Here is a 21,042-nt window from a genome sequence, read left to right on the forward strand (position 1 = left end):
CCTGTTGTCTGGACCTCTGGCAGTCTCTATGGGTGTGCCACAGGGTTCAATTCTCGGGCCGACTCTCTTCTCTCCTTTGGTCGTCGGGCCGACTCTCCAATTCCTCCTTTGGTCGTCTTTCCTTCCAGTTCTCTGCTGCCAATGACTGGAACGAACTGCAAAAATCTCTGAAGCTGGAGACTCATATCTCCCTCACTAGCTTTAAGCACCAGCTGTCAGAGCAGCTCACAGATCACTGCACCTGTACATAGCCCATCTGTAAACAGCCCATCTATCTACTTACCTCATCCCCATACGGTATTTATTTATTTATTTATCTTGCTCCTTTGCACCCCAGTATCTCTACTTGCACATTCATCTTCTGCACATCTACCATTCCAGTGTTTAATTGCTATATTGTAATTACTTCACCACCATGGCCTATTTATTGCCATAACTTACCTCATTTGCACTCACTGTATATAGACTTTTTGTTTTCTTTTGTTCGACTGTATTATTGACAGTATGTTTTCTTTATTCCATGTGTAACTCTGTGTTGTTGTATGTGTTGAATTGCTATGCTTTATCTTGGCCAGGTAGCAGTTGCAAATGAGAACTTGTTCTTAACTAGCCTACCTGGTTATATAAAGGTGAAATAAATAAAATAAGTCATCCTACAATTGACCACATGGTGTCACTCTTACTCATCAAAGCTCATTAGCTTCAAGTAATGCGACAGTCTTAAGAAGGGGCTCCTCGTGCCTCTGTTCAATTCCAGTGGTCTACACAGTGACTCACAATTGAATACTTCCTGCTCCCGGTTATTGCAATTGTATCGTATAACGTCAATCTCTAAATATTTTGATCTCTTCCATTGGATCTGTTGGTGGTAAGAAACTAAAACTGGTCTATGTTACAATTAATAACAGTTATACATGTTTTCTGAGGAGGCTGTGATGTTATCACAAAACTGTTCAGAAATACATGATATTGACAGTGAATTAAGTTTTGATATAAGTAGGACACTAGACATTTTCTGGATAGAAGCGTTGTTACACATTCATTGAGCACAACATGTCAACAAATGTATGTCTTTGGCTGTAGCTTTTCCTTAGCAGGCCTATAAATCACCGGGGAACAGGCCCTAACAGAGAGGTTTTATGACACAGAGACTTCCCTTCCATCCTGCAGGGGGTATGAAGCTAACACTGGTCATGTGTCAAAAGCCTTTTAACTGGTAGGGTCCCAAAGCAAGTATTATTACTTCATTGGGCACCATTCAGATGGCTCCTTTGTATTCAATGTGAGTCTTACCAATAAATCAGGGAAGGGAGAAACTGAAGGGAAACATAGCTTACAAACACTGTATTGTGTGTCACTTTTTTCACCCTCTAAAGCAAGGTGAGTTGAGAGAAACTGATGTTATTACAATTGAAATGCACATAGTTAACATTTTCTCTCATAAAACGGTTATGCATACAAACTCTGGAGTCTTTAAGCATCCTCAATTGACAATTCATCCTTAATTGATCATGACATTGTAGGCTGCTAGCAGGAAAATGGTATTCACTTTTAATTTAACATAAAATGGTCATCACTTTTAATTTAACATTACGTGATTATTTTAATTATTAAAATCGAATATTTTCCCAAAATGTGTTTATTACTTCGTAGGCTACAGTATTGGCTGCTACTATGTAAAAACTGAAAGTGAAGAAGAGACTGCCCATTGTAAAATATCGTGGAATGCAGATGATGACACACACATACAGGCAAGGTGTTCAATAAGGATGAAAGAATACCTACGCAGTGAGTCACTTACGTGGGTTGTTGGAAAGTAACCTGCCTAATTTAAATATCACCTGCATGGACTTCCTGTAGAGACGTTAGATCCTAGGATACTTGTTTTGTTGTTCGAAATTAGGAATATTACCTGTACTTCTAACAACTGAGTCGGCGCCCTCGGAAGAATGAGCTGTATTATTCACCCAGACATGTAACGTATACGATTATATTCATCGTTTCTCGATACCATAGGCTACTTTAGTCATAGCACGAGTTCACGACTGTGTTTGTTTTATTATTCCGGGAAAAGGCCTTCACAAGTTGTAGAAGACGAGTTTCGGTCTCCGCTATCTCTATGGTCGCGTACGTTCTATTCTCTCATGGAACATGACGGTGTTAAACTTTTTAAATGTATTCTCACACATTTAATACAGCCCACCATTAACATAAGTGTATGAATATATAGCCTAGTCTAACACATTCCAACAAATGTAAAGGTAGTCTTAACATATCTCAGGCTGTGTTGTTGAAGGTGAGAACGTAATGTGGTCAAGAAGTTTGTTTTTAGAGTGCGGAATGATCAGCATTATTTTCCAGTGACGTGAGTAAAAAAGGTAATATGCCATAAAATGTATAGGAGGAGTGACAGGTAATTGATTTACCACGCATGTGTGCAATGCAAATTCGAATGAAGGGGGAAGTTTGCTCGGTTGTTAACCTTGTCATCAGCTGTCAATGGGGACATTGGATTATTTGTTTTCTGACAAAGGAATAGGCCAACCCTCAACGATGGCCTCTTTTTTTTTACAGTAACACAATAGCGCTAAAGCCTGTGTGACTAGGTTTTGTTCTATACTACTAAGGCTATGTCACTGACAGTGAATATTGAAATGATAGAGTATTGCAATGGCACATCATTTGAATTAAGGCATATGAATAGAGAGGTAATAGGAGATTTGCTCATACAACCAGTATATGCTCAGCGGTCAGTTTATTAGGTACAGCCATCTAGTACCAGGTTGGACCCCCCTTTGCCTCCAGAACAGCCTGAATTCATCGGGCATGGAAACGTTACTCAATTAGTGTCAAGGGACATGTGCAAGGAAAACATACCCCACAACATTTCGCCACCAACCTGTACTGTTGACAGCAGGCAGGATGGGGTCATGGACTCATGCTGCTTACGCCAAATCCTGGCTCTGCCATCAGCATGATGTAACAGGAACTGGGATTCGTCGGACCAGGCGATGTTTTTACACTCCTCAGTTGTCCAGTGTTGGTGATCGCGCGCCCACTGGAGCCGCTTCTTCTTGTTTTTAGCTGATAGGAGTGGAACCTGTTGTGGTCGTCTGCTGCAATAGCCCTTCCGTGACACGGACCGACAAGTTGTGCATTCCGAGATGCCGTTCTGCACCACTGTTGTACTGCGCCGTTATTTTCATGTTTGTGGCCCGCCTGTTAGCTTGCACGATTCTTGCTATTCTCCTTCGACCTCCCATCAACGAGCTATTTTCGCCCACAGGACTGTCGCGGACTGGACGTTTTTTGTTTCACGCACCAGGAGGCCGGACGTTTCTGAAATACTGGAACAGGCATGCCTAGTACCGACGATCACACCACGCTCAAAGTCGCTTAGGTCACTAATTTTTCCCATTATAACGTTCAATCGAACAGTAACTGAATGACTCAATGCCTGTCTGCCTGCTTTATATAGCAATCCACAGCCACGTGACTCACTGTCTGTAGGAATGAACCATTTATGTGAACAGGGTGTACCTAATAAACTGTGTATATTATATATTGCTTGGGATGTGCATGTTAAGTTCAGACAGTCCTATTTGATCTTGATGTGGTAGTGGCTATTGGCTAATGACTGTTTTATTGTTTGTTGTGAACTCCTCTCCATGGGAAACTGTCATGTTCCTAAGAGCCTAAATCAAGAGGTTGTTTGTGTCAAATCATCCATCATCTTCACGTCTTTATAAAACCAGACGTAGGCTATAGGGGTAATTGGTTTGGAAGAGGTACGTTCCTTTTGAATAATAGATGATAATTCATGCTTTTCGTTTTCATTCACTCTATTGAATAGCAGACCTAAGGAGCTTTATGTGACCAATGACCAAGGAGGCCATATCTCTATTCATGGATGGATATTCCTGGTCAGAAATTGATGTCTTGTTTCTGGAACCCAGTGTGGTGTGTACTTTTCAGACAGTGGTCTGCTGGTGAACAGTGGGAGGATTACAGCCTGTAACTTTTTAGCCTGGATGGGGTTCTGTAGTGGAGACTGGCACCAATGGGTACCATGCTCAAGGCTTCAGGGTGGCTAGCAATCATACTGGTGTAAGAAAGGGAGTGGGTAAATTATGAAGCAATGTGAACTTTAGGCGGGCAAGAGTACAGGTCGTTCCCTGTATTTTCACTTTCAGTCAACCATAACGGACAGTCAAATCAGTCAGGATTTCCGCACACCCTTTTTAGCTGATCTAATACGTCTCTCTTTTCTGTCTGCCTCATGGATTTACCTGCGTTCACTTTTACGAGGGTGTGCGGGAAATGTGACTCACCTCTGCTGTTGTGGAGACAATGGAAACATTCGTGAGGGGAGGTTATTGTCTGTCATAGCCACAGTGACTGAACAGCTGGCAGTCCTGTTTGACTTAAAAGCTCATCTGGATATGAGGGACTGTTCCAATGCATGGGAGGCTAATCTTAAATGTTGAGCCAAGACATTTTTCCTAGAAAGCTTTGAATGTCACATGATTACACATTGATGTTGAGGTATCCCCCCCCCCTTAAGGTCACCTTGTCATCTTCAGAGCACGCCTTATACCAGAACTACACATGAACAGTTCAGTACTTAACAACGCAACGCTGCCGATATTACAGTGTATAGCACTGCATACCACTGCTGTCAAAGCATGTTTAGCTCGGGATAACGATTTGACTGAAGACGTATACCATTAGGAATTTCATCCCAAGCAGTTTCCTCCCTAGTTATTTCCTCCAGGCATTAGAAACCATTGATTTAAAATATATGATTTAATGTCTTTTAATATGATATTTAACATTGATTAATATGATTTAAACATTGAAGCTCAATGGATCATTTTAAATGTGTTATACATGAGAACATGTCCTTTTAGGAGATGAGTACCGTAATTTCCGGACTATTGAGCGCACCTGAATATAAGCCGCACCCACTGAATTAAAAAAAATATATTATTTTGAACATAAATAAGCCGCACATGTCTATAAGCCGCAGGTGCCTACTGGTACATTGAAACAAATGAACTTTACACAGGCTTTAACGAAACACGGCTCGTAACAAAAATAAATAGGCTTTAACGAAACACGGATTGTAACAAAAAATAAAAAATTTGCAGTAAACAGTAGCCTACCAAGAAAGTCATTGGTCACTATCTTCCTCCTCCTGTGCACTGAAACCACTGAAGTCATCTCCTTCGGTGTCGGTGTTGAATAGCCTCAGAATTGCTTCATCCGATATTGGATCGTTTTCATTGTCGCTCTCGTCACTGTTTGACCTTAACCCGTTCGGCAATTTTATTGGTCTAATGAAAGCTTCATGCCGCCAAAAAACTGAGCACGTCACAGAATGTGCTTTTTTGGAGAAAAAAAAAATGTGAAAGCTGGAAAAATCCATATATTAGCCGTGTCATTGTTTAAGCCGCGAGGTTCAAAGCGTGGGAAAAAAGTTGCGGCTTATAGTCCGGAATTTACGGTAGTTGAACAGACTTAATAAAGTTATCCTCTGAAAGAAGTACTTTCAGACTTAATAAAGTTATCCTCTGAAAGAAGGTACTTTTGTTCAACTACTCATCTCCTAAAAGGACACTCATCTTTCGGTTACTAGCGTTGGGCTAGTAACCGAAAGGTTGCAAGTTCGAATCCCCGAGCTGACAAGGTACAAATCTGTCGTTCTGCCCCTGAACAAGGCCGTCATTGAAAATAAGAATTTTCCTAGTTCCTAATTTTCCTAGTGACTTGCCTAGTTAAATAAAGGTAAAATAAATAAATAAAAGGGTCCCTGGTTCCTCAGCAGCCCATAGCCTCTAATAACCACCCATGCTACATCCTCAATGAAACTCAAACCCTTTCACTCCCTCTCTGTAAGCCACATTCTCTGTCCAGCTCTCTCCTATTAAACATTTATAGACTGTGTGCTTTTATGCTATGGCAAATATGCATACCGAAGATTAGGAGGAATTGTATTTAGGCTAATCTCTGTTTCGCCCAGGCAAGTCTAAACATGCATGTGTTGATAAGGAGGCATTCCGTCTACTCCAGTCAAGTGGGTGGCGTTTGTTTTGTTTTACACAGAATTCCAATTATGGGACACACTTGACTTCATCATCCATCTTCTGAAGTAATCTCTGGTCAGATTGAATATTTGTGAAGTCATTGAGTCTGGTTATGTGAATTCCCAAAGAAGTGGGGTAGAACCTTGGTTATGCTTCCTCTGCTTTGCCACAGGATCCATGACGCTTATCCATTACAAGACGAAGGATCACTTGAGTAACGAGAAAGGCGGTGAGAGAGGAGGCCGTGCTGCTTGACCTCCGTGTGTGTGTACACTACAGCCTTGGTGTAATTGCTCAGCCTTGGGTTTGGCCTCAGTGTTTTGCCTGCGCTAGTGCAACATCAGCAGTCTGAGCCCCCCCTCCCTCCCTCCACCTCTACATCCCCTCCCTCAGTCTAGTCATACCACTCCCCCTCAGTTTGCCACACAGCTGGTGCAGTGCTGGGCACACACACACAGAACCTCTGACTGTGTGCCGGGGATGTAGAGCTCTGATTTCAGTCAGGCTGCAGGCAGCCAGCACAGCTGTTGGGTCCGAGTTTCTTGTTTGCATGCGGTGGCTGCTGACCGGCCGGGGCCCTTGGCAACGCTGATATCAGCTTCTCAGGTAGGTACAACAAGCTAATGACGAACAAGCTACAGAATCAGTCTGCTCTTTTGCCTTGCTGACCTCTCGGCTGGGGTCAGAGAGGAGTGCTGGGACTGGTGAGGGAATGCAGGGAAGCTGGTCTGTGTACATAATGCTGTTGGCTGGGTTTTTATCATGTGACAAAGGGGAACGAGAAAAGGTGGCACGTAAACAGCTCAGTATTTGCGTCAGTATTGTTGGTTAGGTACTCCTATTCAGTGTACTTTAAGATATTCACACCACACTCGTATGCTTGTTTTTGTGCTGCAGTTTGCTGGTTATATGATACATTTGACAAGAGTGTTGATTGAGCTTACACATCGGCTCCTTTTCTTTGCACATGTGTGGAGTAAGTTTGCTAAAAGCGAAGAATGCATTTCTAGTCAGCCTCGCCTAAAGACAGGGAATTAGTGGAGAGGTTAGAAGCCTCACAGAGGGATAGAGACCTCAGCTGAGGGGGTCATTGGTGATGAGGATTGCATTTCTGCCCAGTTCATTTTAGTCCTTTTCGCCCTTTCTCGCATCATTTCATGGGGGTTTACACCCCCCCCCCCCTCCATTTTAATGACGCGCACAGTGACATGTAGCCGAAAGGAGAATTCCTTTAGTCCCTCAGGAAACTGGCTGAGAGGAAACAGCTGCTCCAGCCTCCATATTGTTGCCGCTCTGTGGATTTGTCATTTCCTGTTGAGCCAGTCAATATGAGTAGGAAAAGTCCCAACTCTAACGGCAGACCTCTTTTTGTGCTTCCATCAACAGAAATCTAGGATGAAGATGTGAGGAGATGACACGCGGTGGATCAGGGTTTCAACCTCACCGCCACTTTGGGATATTTGCCCCCCTTATGAAATAAACTAAGCATATCCTTTCAGGGAGACGAGAGCACAGAGGAAGTAGGACAGTGGAACATTGGAAGTTGGACTTGCTAGCTAGGTACTCCAGCCTGTGGCCATGACGGAGCCTATGGTCCCCAGCAGCAGTGCTGGCCTAACATGGGCAAAGATGTGCAAGGAGTGTGGCCAGCAGCACGAGGGAGGCCAGGAGAACCACCTGTACGAGTACCAGGATGAGGTAGATGACGAGCTCGTGTGCCACATCTGTCTGCAGCCCCTGCTGCATCCCATGGACACACCGTGCGGACACACCTACTGCTTCCAGTGCCTCAGCAGCTTCCTGAAGGAGCAGGACTTCTGTCCCGTGGACCGCCAGCAGCTGCAGCTGCACCATTGCCGGCCCTCCAGCCTGCTGGTCAGGAATCTGCTGGACAAGCTGACCGTGCTCTGCCCACACCAAGCTGAGTGCCAGCAGCAGATGCAGCGCTGCGAGCTGCAGCCCCACTTGCACAACAGGTGAATAGGGTTATGGCTGGGGCACCGCGGAGGGGTGATGCCGGGGAAGAGGGAGTTTGAGATGGGGAAAGGTATTTAGTTAAGAGTTGAGCTTAAACTGTCTGCTTTGCAACCAGAGTAAGTAAGCCAAAATAGTACCTGTCTGTTTACTGTAGTTTATATTTGGCTGGTCTATTTATTTTCCTATGCCTGAATTTAGGAATTCATCTTGAGTTAATGGGTCAAATGTTAACTTAACATGGATTCACATAACATAAGTCAATCAGGTTTAGAGTCTCCCATGAAAAAGCTTTTATTACATAGTTCCTGTACTCCACGGAGAGGTTCAGTCTCACATGTCATATCCCCGAGATCTTTGTAATTTGTGGATTAGCCTTCCCTTTCCTCACTTGGCCGGTGTGGTGCTTATCGTCTTAGTGGTTAGCGAGCAGCTATGACACAGTCAGTAGTGGGTAAAGGTTATGTTATGATAGCTGGTCATCCTGGAGCCATCCGTGCAAACAGACAGGAGGCAAAGTTCAGCCAGCAGGACCAGCAGCAGTAGCTCTCTCTGACTTAATCACACCCGACCTGTCCTGTCCCCCCCCCCCCAGATTCCCTGCAATGCAGTAAAAAAGGCTCCTCATCTGCATAGCTCTTCTCCTCTTCTCATAGTCTCGCTCTCTCTGACTCCCTCACCAGTCACTAAATCTATTCATTCACATTTCCCACACCTCTAGCTTTTTAGAATTGTCCTCCTCCTCACTGAAACAAATGAATGAACATTGATCGTACTCCCTTTTTTGCTGGTCACACAATCTAAAGAAATGTCGGAGGTGTGTACTCACTCAGGATATTTTAGGTTACCTTCACGGACCGTTTTGGATGAATGTCATGAGGTTTAATTAAAAGGAGGATTGTTGAATGTTGACTTAACTCTCACTCTTTTCCTCTCTCCTCCTTTCTCCCTCTCTAAGATGTCCTGTTTTCAGAAGGCTGAGGGAGGAGGCGGAGAGGAGGAAGAGACCCCCCTGGAATGAGCTAAAGGGGAACAGGGGGGAGGGGGAGTCAGGTGCCGATACCAAACGTACCCCTACGATGACCCGTACCGCCACCCGGGACATCCAGCCCGAGCCTGGCCTCATCAACCCTGCCTTCGAAGAGAGCGAGGACGGTAAGATGTCACACGTCACTCACTTCCTGATTTGCCCACAACACAAACCAGATAGACGTCACACTAACGTCACTATGTCTGAAGTCTGATTATTGTTGTATGATAATGATAGACTGACAGACTAAGTGAATAGCAGTGAGCTCCCACTGGAAAAAAATAGGATACTTTCGAAGAATGGACAAATCTATATCAGTGTCAATCGGGGCAACGAAGGTGTAAGGATTTTATGAACGCACCCGGGGAAAGGAAGGGAGAGGAAACAGTCTGTCAGCTGTGTTGACTTTAGGAAAAACCCAAAGCCCCTTTGATGTGGCCATCCCTGACAAGAGAGTCGTCAGACCTGGATAAGACGAGTGCTGATCATTTAGCTGGGGGCTTAGGATTTCCCTCCGGCCAAATCCTCCAGAACGTGTATCAACCAGAGGAGGCTGATGGGCTATAGGAGGACGGGCTCATTGTAATGGCTGGAATGGAATCAATGGAACGGTATCAAACATATGGAAACCACCACCAGTCCCATGTATTCCATTCCAGCCATTACAATGAGCCTGTCCTCCTATCGCTCCTCCCACCTAACCTCTGTCTGGTCTAGACTTAGAACCCCTCCAGGGAATTTATAATCGAATACTGTGGAACAAAGTCCATCAAACCTAAGTAACCTGGCAACACTGGCGATCATTATCGCAGTAATGATTACCTCATCGTGAGTGATTCTTGGGGAATAGGTTGCCACTTGCCCTACTTGATTCAGAACCCCAGGGGTGTGTGTTGGCATTGCACACACAATAAAAGGCAATCATGGACCATTGATATGTGTTTGAGCATATATGAATCTCGGTGAGTGTGTGTGTGCCCGTGCATGCGTTTGTCTGGTTGTTTGTCTCTGTTTATGTGAACGTGTACCTCCAAAATCATCATGCCCTTGTCTGCCCCCTTCTCCCCCCACAGAGACCTCCATGCGGTCCAGCCTGGTGGCCGAGGCCAACGTGGTAGAGATGATTCGGGAGGAGCAGGAGTTGGGCCTGCGTATAGTGGGAGGAAAGGACACGCCCCTGGGGAACATAGTCATCCAGGAGATCATCCGTGACTCACTGGCGGCCCGCGACGGCAGGCTGGCCCCAGGGGACCACATTCTGGAGGTGAGACAGGTTCCTCACTGTAAATAATAGAGGGATAGGTTACAGGCCGCTCCCCTCCTTCCCATCATCTTATGTAGCTTTAGTGCCGTAGCCGTATACTTTGAAATGCCCACCTTGACGATGGTAATGGCTGCACTTTGTGAAGATGGCGCTTTATGAGAAGCTTTGACCTATTATTCCACACAAACACCCTATTCCCTTGGGTTCCCATGATCCTCAGTAAATGGGGAGGAATTTGTTGGTGAGGAAGTAGATATTCAGAATGAACGGGTCTCTGGATTCATGGTAACATGTGTGGCAGAGATCTATTCTCCAAGCAGGCCCATGAAATAGGGTTTTGAAACGCTCACTGTTGAGCTATTGCCGTTTCAGGCCGAGCCCCATCTTCTGGAAGGCCAAAGTTCACCTGATTGCAGACGGGCTCTGTCTGGTTTTCTTCAATGTTTTATTTTTCTTGGTCAGAAAGGGCTGATTATGACACATAGTCTAGTGATATTATGGCTATGGTCCTGGTTGTAAATGGGCCAAAAGGCTAAGGAAGATTACGTGCTAGTGGTGAGGGTGTCTCAACACATAAGACCACTCGCTTGATGGTCTGCGTGCTCCGTGTTGCTTGTCCTATGTTGCTCTGCATGTGCTAATTGTCTGTCTGTATTGTAATTGTTTTGCCCAGAGACTTTTTACTGAAACTTTGATTTAATGTGCACTGTCCCTGTAAAAATCTAAATAAACTCAAATCTGGTTTCCACCCAGAGGGTAAAACTAGGGTACAGAGATGGTATATCTTTTGAAGGGGGTTTCACAAAGATACAGCTTCCCTTCTTCCCAGAAGCCTGCTCGCTCTCTCCTCCTCGGATTTCTCCTCCCCCCGGCTGTCTGGCAAGGGTACATGACAATGCCTGAGCCCATCTCTTCCTCTGGGCTGACCAATCACAAATTTAGACTGAAAACACTCAACTCACCCCTACTAGCTGCCTTGGTAGCAGTAATATAACCGCTGACTTTTTGGGGTCCTTTGTGGACAGCTATTGGCTGTAAAGAGAGCTGCGTGACAGAACGGAGGTTGCGTTCTTAATTTGTTGAAATTGAATCCCTCGCTTCCCCCTGAGTCAATGTATTGATTTTTTAAAGAAGGGCTTCTCTCGGATGAGGTTTGTGAAGCTGGAATTGGTCCAATAATTTTGTACACCTACTCACCCAATGGTAGATGCAATGCCTCGAGCAACATATGAGTCGAGGTACCTGTGGATTTTGGCTGTAAAAATGGAGGCACAGCTCTTAGTATTTTTAAAGTGGTATGTCTACCTCTTATTGATTTTCTGATTGTTAAAAACGGTGATGTCAATAGTTTTGAATGACATGAGGGCAACCTGAAACATCAATGTTTTTCATCATACAATCAATACCAGTTTAAAAGGAACTAGTTCCACCTCTATCCTATGACGTATTGATCACGATAGAATTATGTAGAACAGCAGGAAGCATTTTAATTTGGCTCTCCATCAGCACAGGGACCAGTCACTTCGCACAGCTGTCGATACTCTATGTATATTTAGTCCACCTGCAGTGTTCCAGAGGGATGCTGTATCAGTGGCCGTGTTGCTGACCGTGTGGTGTTGTGTTTCTAGGTGAATGACGTCAGCCTGGCGTCTATCCCACACGGCCGGGCCATCTCCGTGCTGCGGCGGCCCTGCCCTCTGCTCAGACTCATCGTCATGCAGGAGAAGGGCTTCAACCCCCGTCTCCCGCAACGCCCTGGCCTCGAGCACCACACTCCCCCTTCCACCAGCATGGCCGCCGCCGCCTCCCCTCCCTCTCACAGTCCCCACGGCACCACCCACAACCAGGGTACGGTGATCCAGGTGACGCTGGTGAAGAGGGATCGCTCGGCGCCGCTGGGCATCAAGCTGATCCGCAAGTCGGACGAGACGGGGGTCTTCATTCTGGACCTGCTGGCGGGGGGGCTGGCGGCCAAGGATGGGAAACTATGCAACAATGACAAGGTGCTGGCCATCAACGGGCAAGACCTGAGACACGGCACACCAGAGAACGCAGCACAGATCATACAGGTAGGTCTTCTGTAGTAGACAGGTTACATCACACCCATTTCATGGAGACCAAAGCACGAGACATTATGGAAATAGGATTTATTATAATCTCTTACGGAAACATTGACTTTCATGTTAGCAGAGGTTCCCAGGATATATTTGCTGTCTGTGTAATGATTGTGAGGCCTGAAGTGTGTGTGTGTGTGTGTATAATGTGTGTGTCTACAGGCCAGTGAGGTGCGGGTGAACTTTGTGGTGATGAGGCAGCCGGAGCCCCAGGAGGAGGGGGGCAGTGGGGGAGAGGGGCAGGGCCGAGTGGCTAGGAGGGCTCCAGAACCCCAGTACTTCAGACGCCCCTCCACCTACATGAAGGTAAACAATCTCCTCCCCGGATGTTTAGAACTTACAAATCACTGTACTACAAACTGCTGTATGTTGGTGTGTGCACACATGATCCTAAAAGCTTCTCATGTTTACATAATGTGATCATGTCACCACGGTCGATCAGTCACACCCCAGCCCTCTGTCACCAGTCCAGGCTACCTAGCACGTCCACAGAAGCCCTCCTCACTCAGAAAGGGGTGAAAGGGGTCTTGGGAGCAGACCGACACCTGTGTCCCTGGTCCGGGGATAAAAGCCCTTCTCTGGGGCCTGCTCACTCCTGATCAAAAGGTCCAGAGTGCTGCCTCACCATGTTCTATTTGTTTGTTGCTTTGGGTGGCAGAGGATCAAAGCTGGTGATGGTTAGCTTTCACCTGCAGAGCCCAGGCTTTGAGTGTTGCTGGGGGTGAAGGGTTCCCTGCTGGGGGGAGGAAGAGGGAGGGCTCCCCTCCTCCCCTCCCCAGCCCCCTCTGATGGTTAACAGACTCCAGAGAGAGAACAACAAGGACGCTGGCAGGAGCTGTGGATGTCGACACGTGCACTCGGGAGCCGAGTGTTGATCCTTGCACATTACCTCTGGGTTTGAGTCCGCAGCTGCATCTGACATGTTGCTGCTTACATTGGTTTGGACAAGCTGTTTGACAAGGAATCAATTAAGTCAAAAGATCCTTCTCAGTTGTAGGAAATGGAGAGGGGCAGATGATGAGCAGCACACCCCAGAAGGAATGCCGAGTCAGGCATATTGTGCTACTTTTCTTTGATGCCAGTCTTTTCTATGATGACCAGAAATAATTCTTATGAAGTCGTTTTGATCTTCAGAAGAAGAAGCACATCTAAATAGCCTACTGCATGCTCCTCATCAATGTAAAGCAAATGAAGGGTTCTTGCTGGTGTTTCCCAGGATCCACCAGGGGGCTTCTCCAGCCAGGAGAAGATGGTGAGTCTGAAGAAGGAGCCAAGACTCTCCCTGGGCATCACCATCGCTGGGGGGAGGGACTGCCGCAGCCGCCTGCCCGTCTACATCACCAGTGTCCAGCCTGTCGGCTGCCTGCACCGAGATGGCACTATCAAAAAAGGTACACTTGGGATATACAGTGCATTCGGAAAGTATTCAAACCCCTTGACTTGTTTCTCATCAATCTACACACAATACCCAATAATGACAAAGAGAAAACAGGTTTTAGAAATGTTTGTAAATGTATTAAAAATAAAAAAACAGCAGAACCTAATTTACAAAAGCATTATGACCCTTTGCTATGAGACTTGAAATTGAGCTCAGGTGCATCGGCGGAAGGTGGTTCGAACGTTGGGCCAGTAACCCAGGTTGCTGGATCGAATCCCCAAGCTGACAAGGTAAAAATCTGTCGTTCTTCCCCTGAGCAAGGCAGTTAACCCACTGTTCCCTGGGCGCCGAAGACGTGGATGTTGATTAAGGCAGCCCCCCGCACCTCTCTGATTCAGAGGGGTTGGGTTAAATGCGGGGAGACACATTTCAGTTGAATACATTCAGTTGGACAACTGACTAGGTATCTCCCTTTCTTGTTTCCATTGATCATCCTTGAGAGAGTTTCTACAACTTGATTCACCTGTGGTAAATTCAATTGATTGGACATGATTTGGAAAGGCAAACACCTGTCTATATAAGGTCCCACAGTTGACAGTGCATGTCAGAGCAAAAACCAAGCCATGGGCTCGAAGGAATTGTCCGTGGAGCTCAGAGACAGGATTATGTCGGCACAGATCTGGTGAAGGGTACCAAAACATTTCTGCAGCATTTAAGGTCCCCAAGAACACAGTGGCCATCATTCTTAAATGGAAGAAGTTTTGAACCACCAGGACTCGTAGAGCTGGCCGCTCGGCCAAACTGAGCAATCGAGGGAGAAGGGTTTTGGTCAGGGAAGTGACCAAGAACCCAATGGTCACTCTGACAGACCTCCAGAGTTCCTCTGTGGAGATGGGAGAACCTTCCAGAATGATAACCATCTCTGCAGCACTCCAACAATCAGACCTTTTTATGGTAGAGTGGCCAAACGGAAGCCACTCCTCAGTAAAAGGCACATGACAGCCCGCTTGGAGTTTGCCAAAAGAAACCTAAAGGACTCTCAGACCATGAGAAGCAAGATTCTCTAGTCTGATGAAACCAAGATTGAACTCTTGGCCTGAATGCCAAGTGTCACGTTTGGAGGAAACCTGGCACCATCCCTACGGTGAAGCATGGTGGTGGCAGCATCATGCTGTGGGGATGTTTTTCAGCAGCAGGACTGGGAGACTTGTCAGGATCGAGGGAAAGATAAACAGAGCGAAGTACAGAGAGATCCTTAATGAAAACCTGCTCCAGAGTGCTCAGGACATCAGACTGGGGCAAAGGTTCACCTTGCAACAGGACAACGACCCTAAGCACACAGGCAAGACAAAGCTGGAATGGCTTCGGGACAAGTCTTTGAATGTCATTGAGTGGCCCAGCTCGAGTCCGGACTCTCTTTAGTACTGACTAAAGGGTCTGAATACTTATGTAAATATGATATTTCAGTTTATTTTTAACTTTTTATACATTTGTAAAAATTTCTAAAACCTGTTTTTGCTTTGTCATTATGGGGTATTGTGTATAGTTCGATGAGGAAAAAAATACAATTTAATCAATTTTAAACTAAGACTGTAATGTAAAAATGTGGAAAAAGTCAAGGGGTCTGAATACTTTCTGAATGCACTGTATGCTTTCATATAACCACCAAACCAGTGACCATTATCAGTCATGGTTTTGATAGGACATGACAGTTTTCATTCCATACATTGACCCCATGTAGCATGGCTAATGTTCAAATTTAAATGCTTAAGGGGATAATTCTGTTAGTGAAGGGTTAGACAATATGCATACCTCTTGCACGTTTAACGGGAAGACCTTTTGATGTAAGGCCAGCTTTGCATGCAGAGGCTACATTTTCTTGACATGGTTCTGATTTCTGTCACCCAGGGGATGTCTTGCTGAGCATCAATGGCGTGGATCTGACCCAGCTGACTTACAATGAGGCGGTGTCGGTGCTGAAGGCCCAGACGGCTCAGGCCCAGGTGGTCCTCAGGGTCATCCAGACCATCTCAGAAGACCCAGGGGATGAGGGGGAGGCCGCCAAGGAGGCAATGGAGTCTGTGGAAAATCCAAGGGAGGATGACGCCGACTGGGCCCATTTGTGGACCCGCTGGCTGGGGCTTCCCAGGTAAGCACACACACTAACCATTGGTTGGCAAATAACTTAACTCAAGTTTGCATGACCTCGAGTTTGCATTTCTTCAAATCCAATGTGTCATGAGTAAAGCTTGTACTCAACACTTCAGTAGTTGGACAATACTAGCAGGCAATATTAGCCTGAACAGTGTGATAATGCTTGGACAGTCTGTTGCATCGGAAAAGTACCATATCACTTCCTTCAGGTGGCCATTTAAAACACGGAGGTCTTCATTTTGGGCTTATGAAATCACACGGACACTTTTTTTTTTTGAGCGTCACTTTCTCTCCTCCTTAGTCACATGCACTGGTGCCGTGACATCGTGTTGCTGAAGACCAATCAGGAGAGCTGGGGCTTCAGCATTGTGGGCGGCTTCGAGGAGAACCACGGACAGCAGCCGTTCTTCATCAAGACCATCGTGCCTGGTACACCCGCCCACCTCGACGGACGCCTCAAGTGAGTTGCTTCACACGGCCAGTGCTAGTTTCTTATAATAAACCTCAGTGAGAAAACGCATGTCGTTACTATCTGGGTGGGTGAAGGAGTGTAGGAGCAGTGAGAAGGGAGTTATGTTTTGGTAAGCCTGCCCTGTTCTTTGATAAGGCATGTACTCCCTTTCGTGCAGGCTTGCCTCCCCAAGGACAGGATTGAACAGAAATACCTGGTTTCACCATTTTTAATTCAACTGAGAGCAGAGATGGAGCCAGCCTGGTATCCAGTGCTCATTTAGATGTGATTCTCCTGTAGAAGTCCATCATATTTAGACCTTAATGCACAGCTGTTAGGAGACTGATTATGGTGGCGGGTAGGTCATTGTGTTGCATTTATTGTGCCCATCTCTGTGCCCCGTGTTTACTGACTGTCCCTCTGTGTTGTCTCTAGGTGTGGTGATGAGATTGTGGCTGTGAACGGAGCCACCACGGTGGGCATGAACAACTCGTCCCTCATCCCCATGCTCAAGCTGCAGAAGAATAAAGTCACACTGACTGTGGTGTCCTGGCCGGGGAGCCTGGTGTAGACATGCATGCGTACACACACACACACAGACGCACCCCCTGCCTTCCTCAGCTCCTATCTCCACTGAGCCGCTTGTCTCTGCACACACCACCCTAGAATCTCATTGGTGACATTCTTGGAAGATGGTTACTTCTCTGATTTATTGTTAATTTCACTAGGTAATCTCTTCTGATGTGGATTGTAATCTAGTTTAATTTGCACATTGCCCTAGCTGACTAGTGTGACTGAATTTCACTTTTTAGTTGTTTCATTGCACTGGTTGTTGTTTTTGTTGTTGTTACTCAAAAGGGCAGTTGATTTTCTGGCTGAACAAATCGGGCTTATCAGGGTGAAGGATGAATTGACCATCAAAAATTGGAATCCTTAATGGTGGAAACAGCCACAGATCACTCACTTTGGCCAGTTTATTAGGTACACCCCGTTCACAAATTGATCCCTCCTACAGACAGTGAGTCATGTAGCTGTGGTTTGCTATATAAAGCAGGCAAACAGGCTTTGAGGCATTCAGTTACTGTTTGATTGAGCGTTAGAATGGGCAAAAATAGTGACATTTGAGCGTGGTATGATCGTTGGTGCCAGGCATGTCAGATCCAGTATCTCAGAAACGGACGCCCTTCTTGGCTTTCACGCACGACAATGTCTAGGGTTTACCAAGAATGGTGCGACAAACAAAAGACATCCAATCAGCGGCAGTCTTGTGGGAGAAAACAGCTTGTTGATGAGAGGTCGAAGGATAATGGCAAGAATCGTGCAAGCTAACAGGCGGGCCACAAACAGACAAAAATAATGGCGCAGAACAGCATCTCGGGGTGCACAACTCGTCTATCCACAGACTCCAACATGACAGTGAGTTCAGTTTACTTGAGTGGCCTGCGCAGTCCCCAGACCTCAACCCAATAGATCATCTTTGGGATGAGATGGAACGGCCTGTTCGCAGCATGCATGTACCGCCGTCCAATCTGCAGCAACTGCATGATGCCATCGCGTCAGCATGTACCAACATCCCTGCGGAATTTTTCCAACACCTTGTAGAATACCCAAACAATTCAGGCTGTACTGAAGGCAAAGGGGGGTCCGACCTGGTACTTGATGGGTGTACCTAATATACAATCAGAGGTTGGTTTATCTGCGATATTACAACAAAGATGTTTCTGAAAACAACCAACACTTCCCCCCCTCGTACATCATTACACGCTCGATAGAATCGCACAATATGTATGTACTGCAATATTTTTTTACATGCTGTGCAACGTGCCTCAGTTTGCCAACAAAAACAATAACAGCGGTGGTAGGGTGGCCAGTGGCGCTGTTTCCCCCCTACTGCGGATTCCATCTTTAAGTGTAAACTGGAAGGATCTTTACTGTTTTGGAATTATTGTTTTTGCCCTGTCTTGAATGATTTAAACATTTTGTTTTTAGCAGATTTTGCTTACCTGTTCACAATACCCATTTGTTCCCCCCCATTTGTTAATGGTGATTTGAATTATTCAATGCTGGGATATATTTGTAGATTTAAAATTCCATGGGGGGAAAATGGCATATTTTAGGCTATGAAACATATCCTCATAATTCCACAGTTAATGAAGATATATTTAATATACCTAATCAATTAGGAAAGGGTGACAGTTGACCAAGTCACATGTACCCATCCTCTCCAACACCTTCTGCCTTTTTATTTTTGTACATTTAGATTTTAACAGATACTGTGTTTTATCCATATATATATATATATATATATATATATATATAAGGATGTTCTAGTGGCTTCTGGTTTTTATGAATGCTTTATTTCCTATACAACTGCACTGTAATAATCTCTTACATTTTTGTGCATTGCCTCATACCGAATGTATTTGATTAATGTGGGTGCCTTGTACATGTTGAAGGACAGAAAAGTTCAAACACTTGCCTTAATTGCCACAACCAAAATTATCTTTTTTTTTCCTTAAAGCTCCCACCTCATTTTCTTACCAATGATAAAGTGGAGGGATGATCTGTTCAATGTTATTTAGTTGAAATGTTCACAGAAGGAGCCAGGAGGAGATCAGAGCTGCTGGCCGTAGTTGGAGCTTTAGATTGAGTTCCACTGTTCTTTTCAAGGTGTCATAAAACACTACAGGCCTTTCATTAAACCCTGTGAATGTGATGGAAGCCCTCTGTATAGTTTAATATTTGAGAAATGTAGGCATTTTATCCTGTGTAATGGATCATCCCCGGGTTTCATAATGTTCTAAAACCTCATATCTGTGTCTTTTGTATTTTATACCTAATATTTACAAAGCACTTAAAGCTTCTCAGATTGTATTGAATGGCTTTTAAAGTCCAGCACTTAAACAAGTATATTCCTCCATGGTTGTTCCTCCACAGGCTCTGGGGCCTAGTGCCTCTCAATGGGCCTTGCTTTACTTTTGGTATCCTGGCCTCTGGCTGTCCTGTGGCTGGGGGGGTATCAGTCATCTGGAGGGGGAATGGGCCAGGCGTGTCGCCACGAGAGCTTTAGGAGGAATGTAAATCAGGACGGTGGAGTCGCAGAGCAAGCAGCAGAGGACTCAAGGACGGCTTCAAATCATCCCTGGTTTTCCAGCAAGGGGCAAGGCCTCAATTTCAGCTCAGTGAAAAATATAAGGGATGACATGGTTGGTTAGAAACAGTTATGTAAGAATCTATATTGATCAATAAAAAGCTTATACAAATCTCATTTCTTATCATCACTGCAATCTAATGAAAACATAAGCAGGAGTTGTGGGTGGTTGCTGGCACCTGCAGAGGATGTTGAGAAACAGCTGTAGTGTAGGCATACTTAGACACCAGCAGAAACAGTTAGTCCCTCAGCTTTCAGTCATTGAATACCTAAAATGCAAGCATTTCAGTTTAAATGAGACCAACATTCTTGGTTAGATGATGCCACTGGACCATAGCAAAATCAATCCCTCTCTTTCCCCACAAGGATTGTGATACATTTGTTACATAATGTGATTGCAAGTACAATCAATTAACTTCAACACTCAATATGTGATACTTTAAAAGCGTTTCAATCGTGTTTGTGGGTGAATATTGGACCACACTTCTTCGTCTCATACTGGGATGAGGAAAATTGGAAATATATAATAAGGGTCTGGTTTTATTCAAAAAGACAATTTAGCTGATATGTGACAGAGGTTAGACCCGCTGTACACCACTACACACTCATCTCTCATGGTGTGTCAGTCTGCCCTCTGGAGGACATGGAAGGAAAGTCCCATCTCCACATGGTCACTTACTGTCTAAACTCCCCTCAATTGATTGTGTATGATCTTTGACATTAATATTAGGCTTTTGCAAAGCATACTACAACTTACACAACCCAAAGTGGTACTCCCATTAGATTGGAGGGGTGCTTAATACAGTACTGGTAGAAAAGTAAAGTAATGATCCTGTAGACCAGGGGTATTAAACTCACCCTGTGAGATCCGGACCCTGCTGGTTCTGTTCTACCTGATAATTCATTGCACTCACCTGGTTTCCCAGGTCTAAATCAGTCCCTGGTTAGAGAGGAACAATGAAAGAAATGCAGTGGTTCTGGCTTTGAGGTCCAGAGTTGAGCACTCTAGACCTGATTTCTTCATCCCAACTTCAACGGGACAATGTGAACAATAAATCCAAGAACAAAGAGGGTCTATAAAACAACCCTCTACTCATCACAATGAAACCCACCACTCCAGTGTATGTATGGGGGTAGTGATATAGTAACCTACTAGATTTTGGCTACAAACTCAGGGGCCACAGTTCCATTCCCTGAAAGTGCTAGCTATTTATGGTAATAGTATTCCAAATGTGTCAAGTCATTACAGGCCATCTTGTTAAGTTAACGATTTAGCACCTTGTTAAACATGACAAATTGGCAGGTTTCAGTAGTAGGCTGTGGGTAAAGTACATTACCACGAATAAGATGATCTGGATAACTTAAATGATACTGAATGATTTAGCATACGGCAGTAAGGTAAGCATGTCAACAGTTAGCATGTGGTTGTCAGTTGGACCA

The 21,042-nt window shown here is 45.2% G+C and overlaps 1 protein-coding gene across 5 annotated transcripts; it reads left to right on the top strand.

The window, feature by feature from the left end:
• The first annotated feature begins 1,723 nt into the window (after positions 1 to 1,723).
• On the top strand, positions 1,724 to 19,719 carry LOC106604724 (ligand of Numb protein X 2). 5 transcript variants are annotated; one of them, XM_014199670.2, is made up of 11 exons: positions 1,795 to 1,975; positions 6,259 to 6,692; positions 7,473 to 8,062; positions 9,019 to 9,215; positions 10,164 to 10,354; positions 11,983 to 12,423; positions 12,631 to 12,774; positions 13,685 to 13,859; positions 15,755 to 15,995; positions 16,302 to 16,460; positions 16,887 to 19,719. In XM_014199670.2, exons 3-11 carry the CDS (start codon positions 7,665 to 7,667, stop codon positions 17,020 to 17,022), a joined length of 2,082 nt encoding a protein of 693 aa, XP_014055145.1. In that variant the 5' UTR covers positions 1,795 to 1,975; positions 6,259 to 6,692; positions 7,473 to 7,664; the 3' UTR covers positions 17,023 to 19,719. The 5 variants fall into 5 exon arrangements, with proteins under 5 accessions (XP_014055147.1, XP_014055146.1, XP_014055145.1 ...); XM_014199672.2 differs by lacking the exons at positions 1,795 to 1,975; positions 6,259 to 6,692 and adding an exon at positions 1,724 to 1,788; XM_014199671.2 differs by lacking the exon at positions 6,259 to 6,692 and having other exon boundaries at positions 1,758 to 1,975.
• Positions 19,720 to 21,042: the final 1,323 nt, after the last annotated feature.

The sequence above is a fragment of the Salmo salar genome, chromosome ssa05 (assembly GCF_905237065.1).
Source record: "Salmo salar chromosome ssa05, Ssal_v3.1, whole genome shotgun sequence".
Classification (NCBI taxonomy): Eukaryota; Metazoa; Chordata; class Actinopteri; order Salmoniformes; family Salmonidae; genus Salmo; species Salmo salar.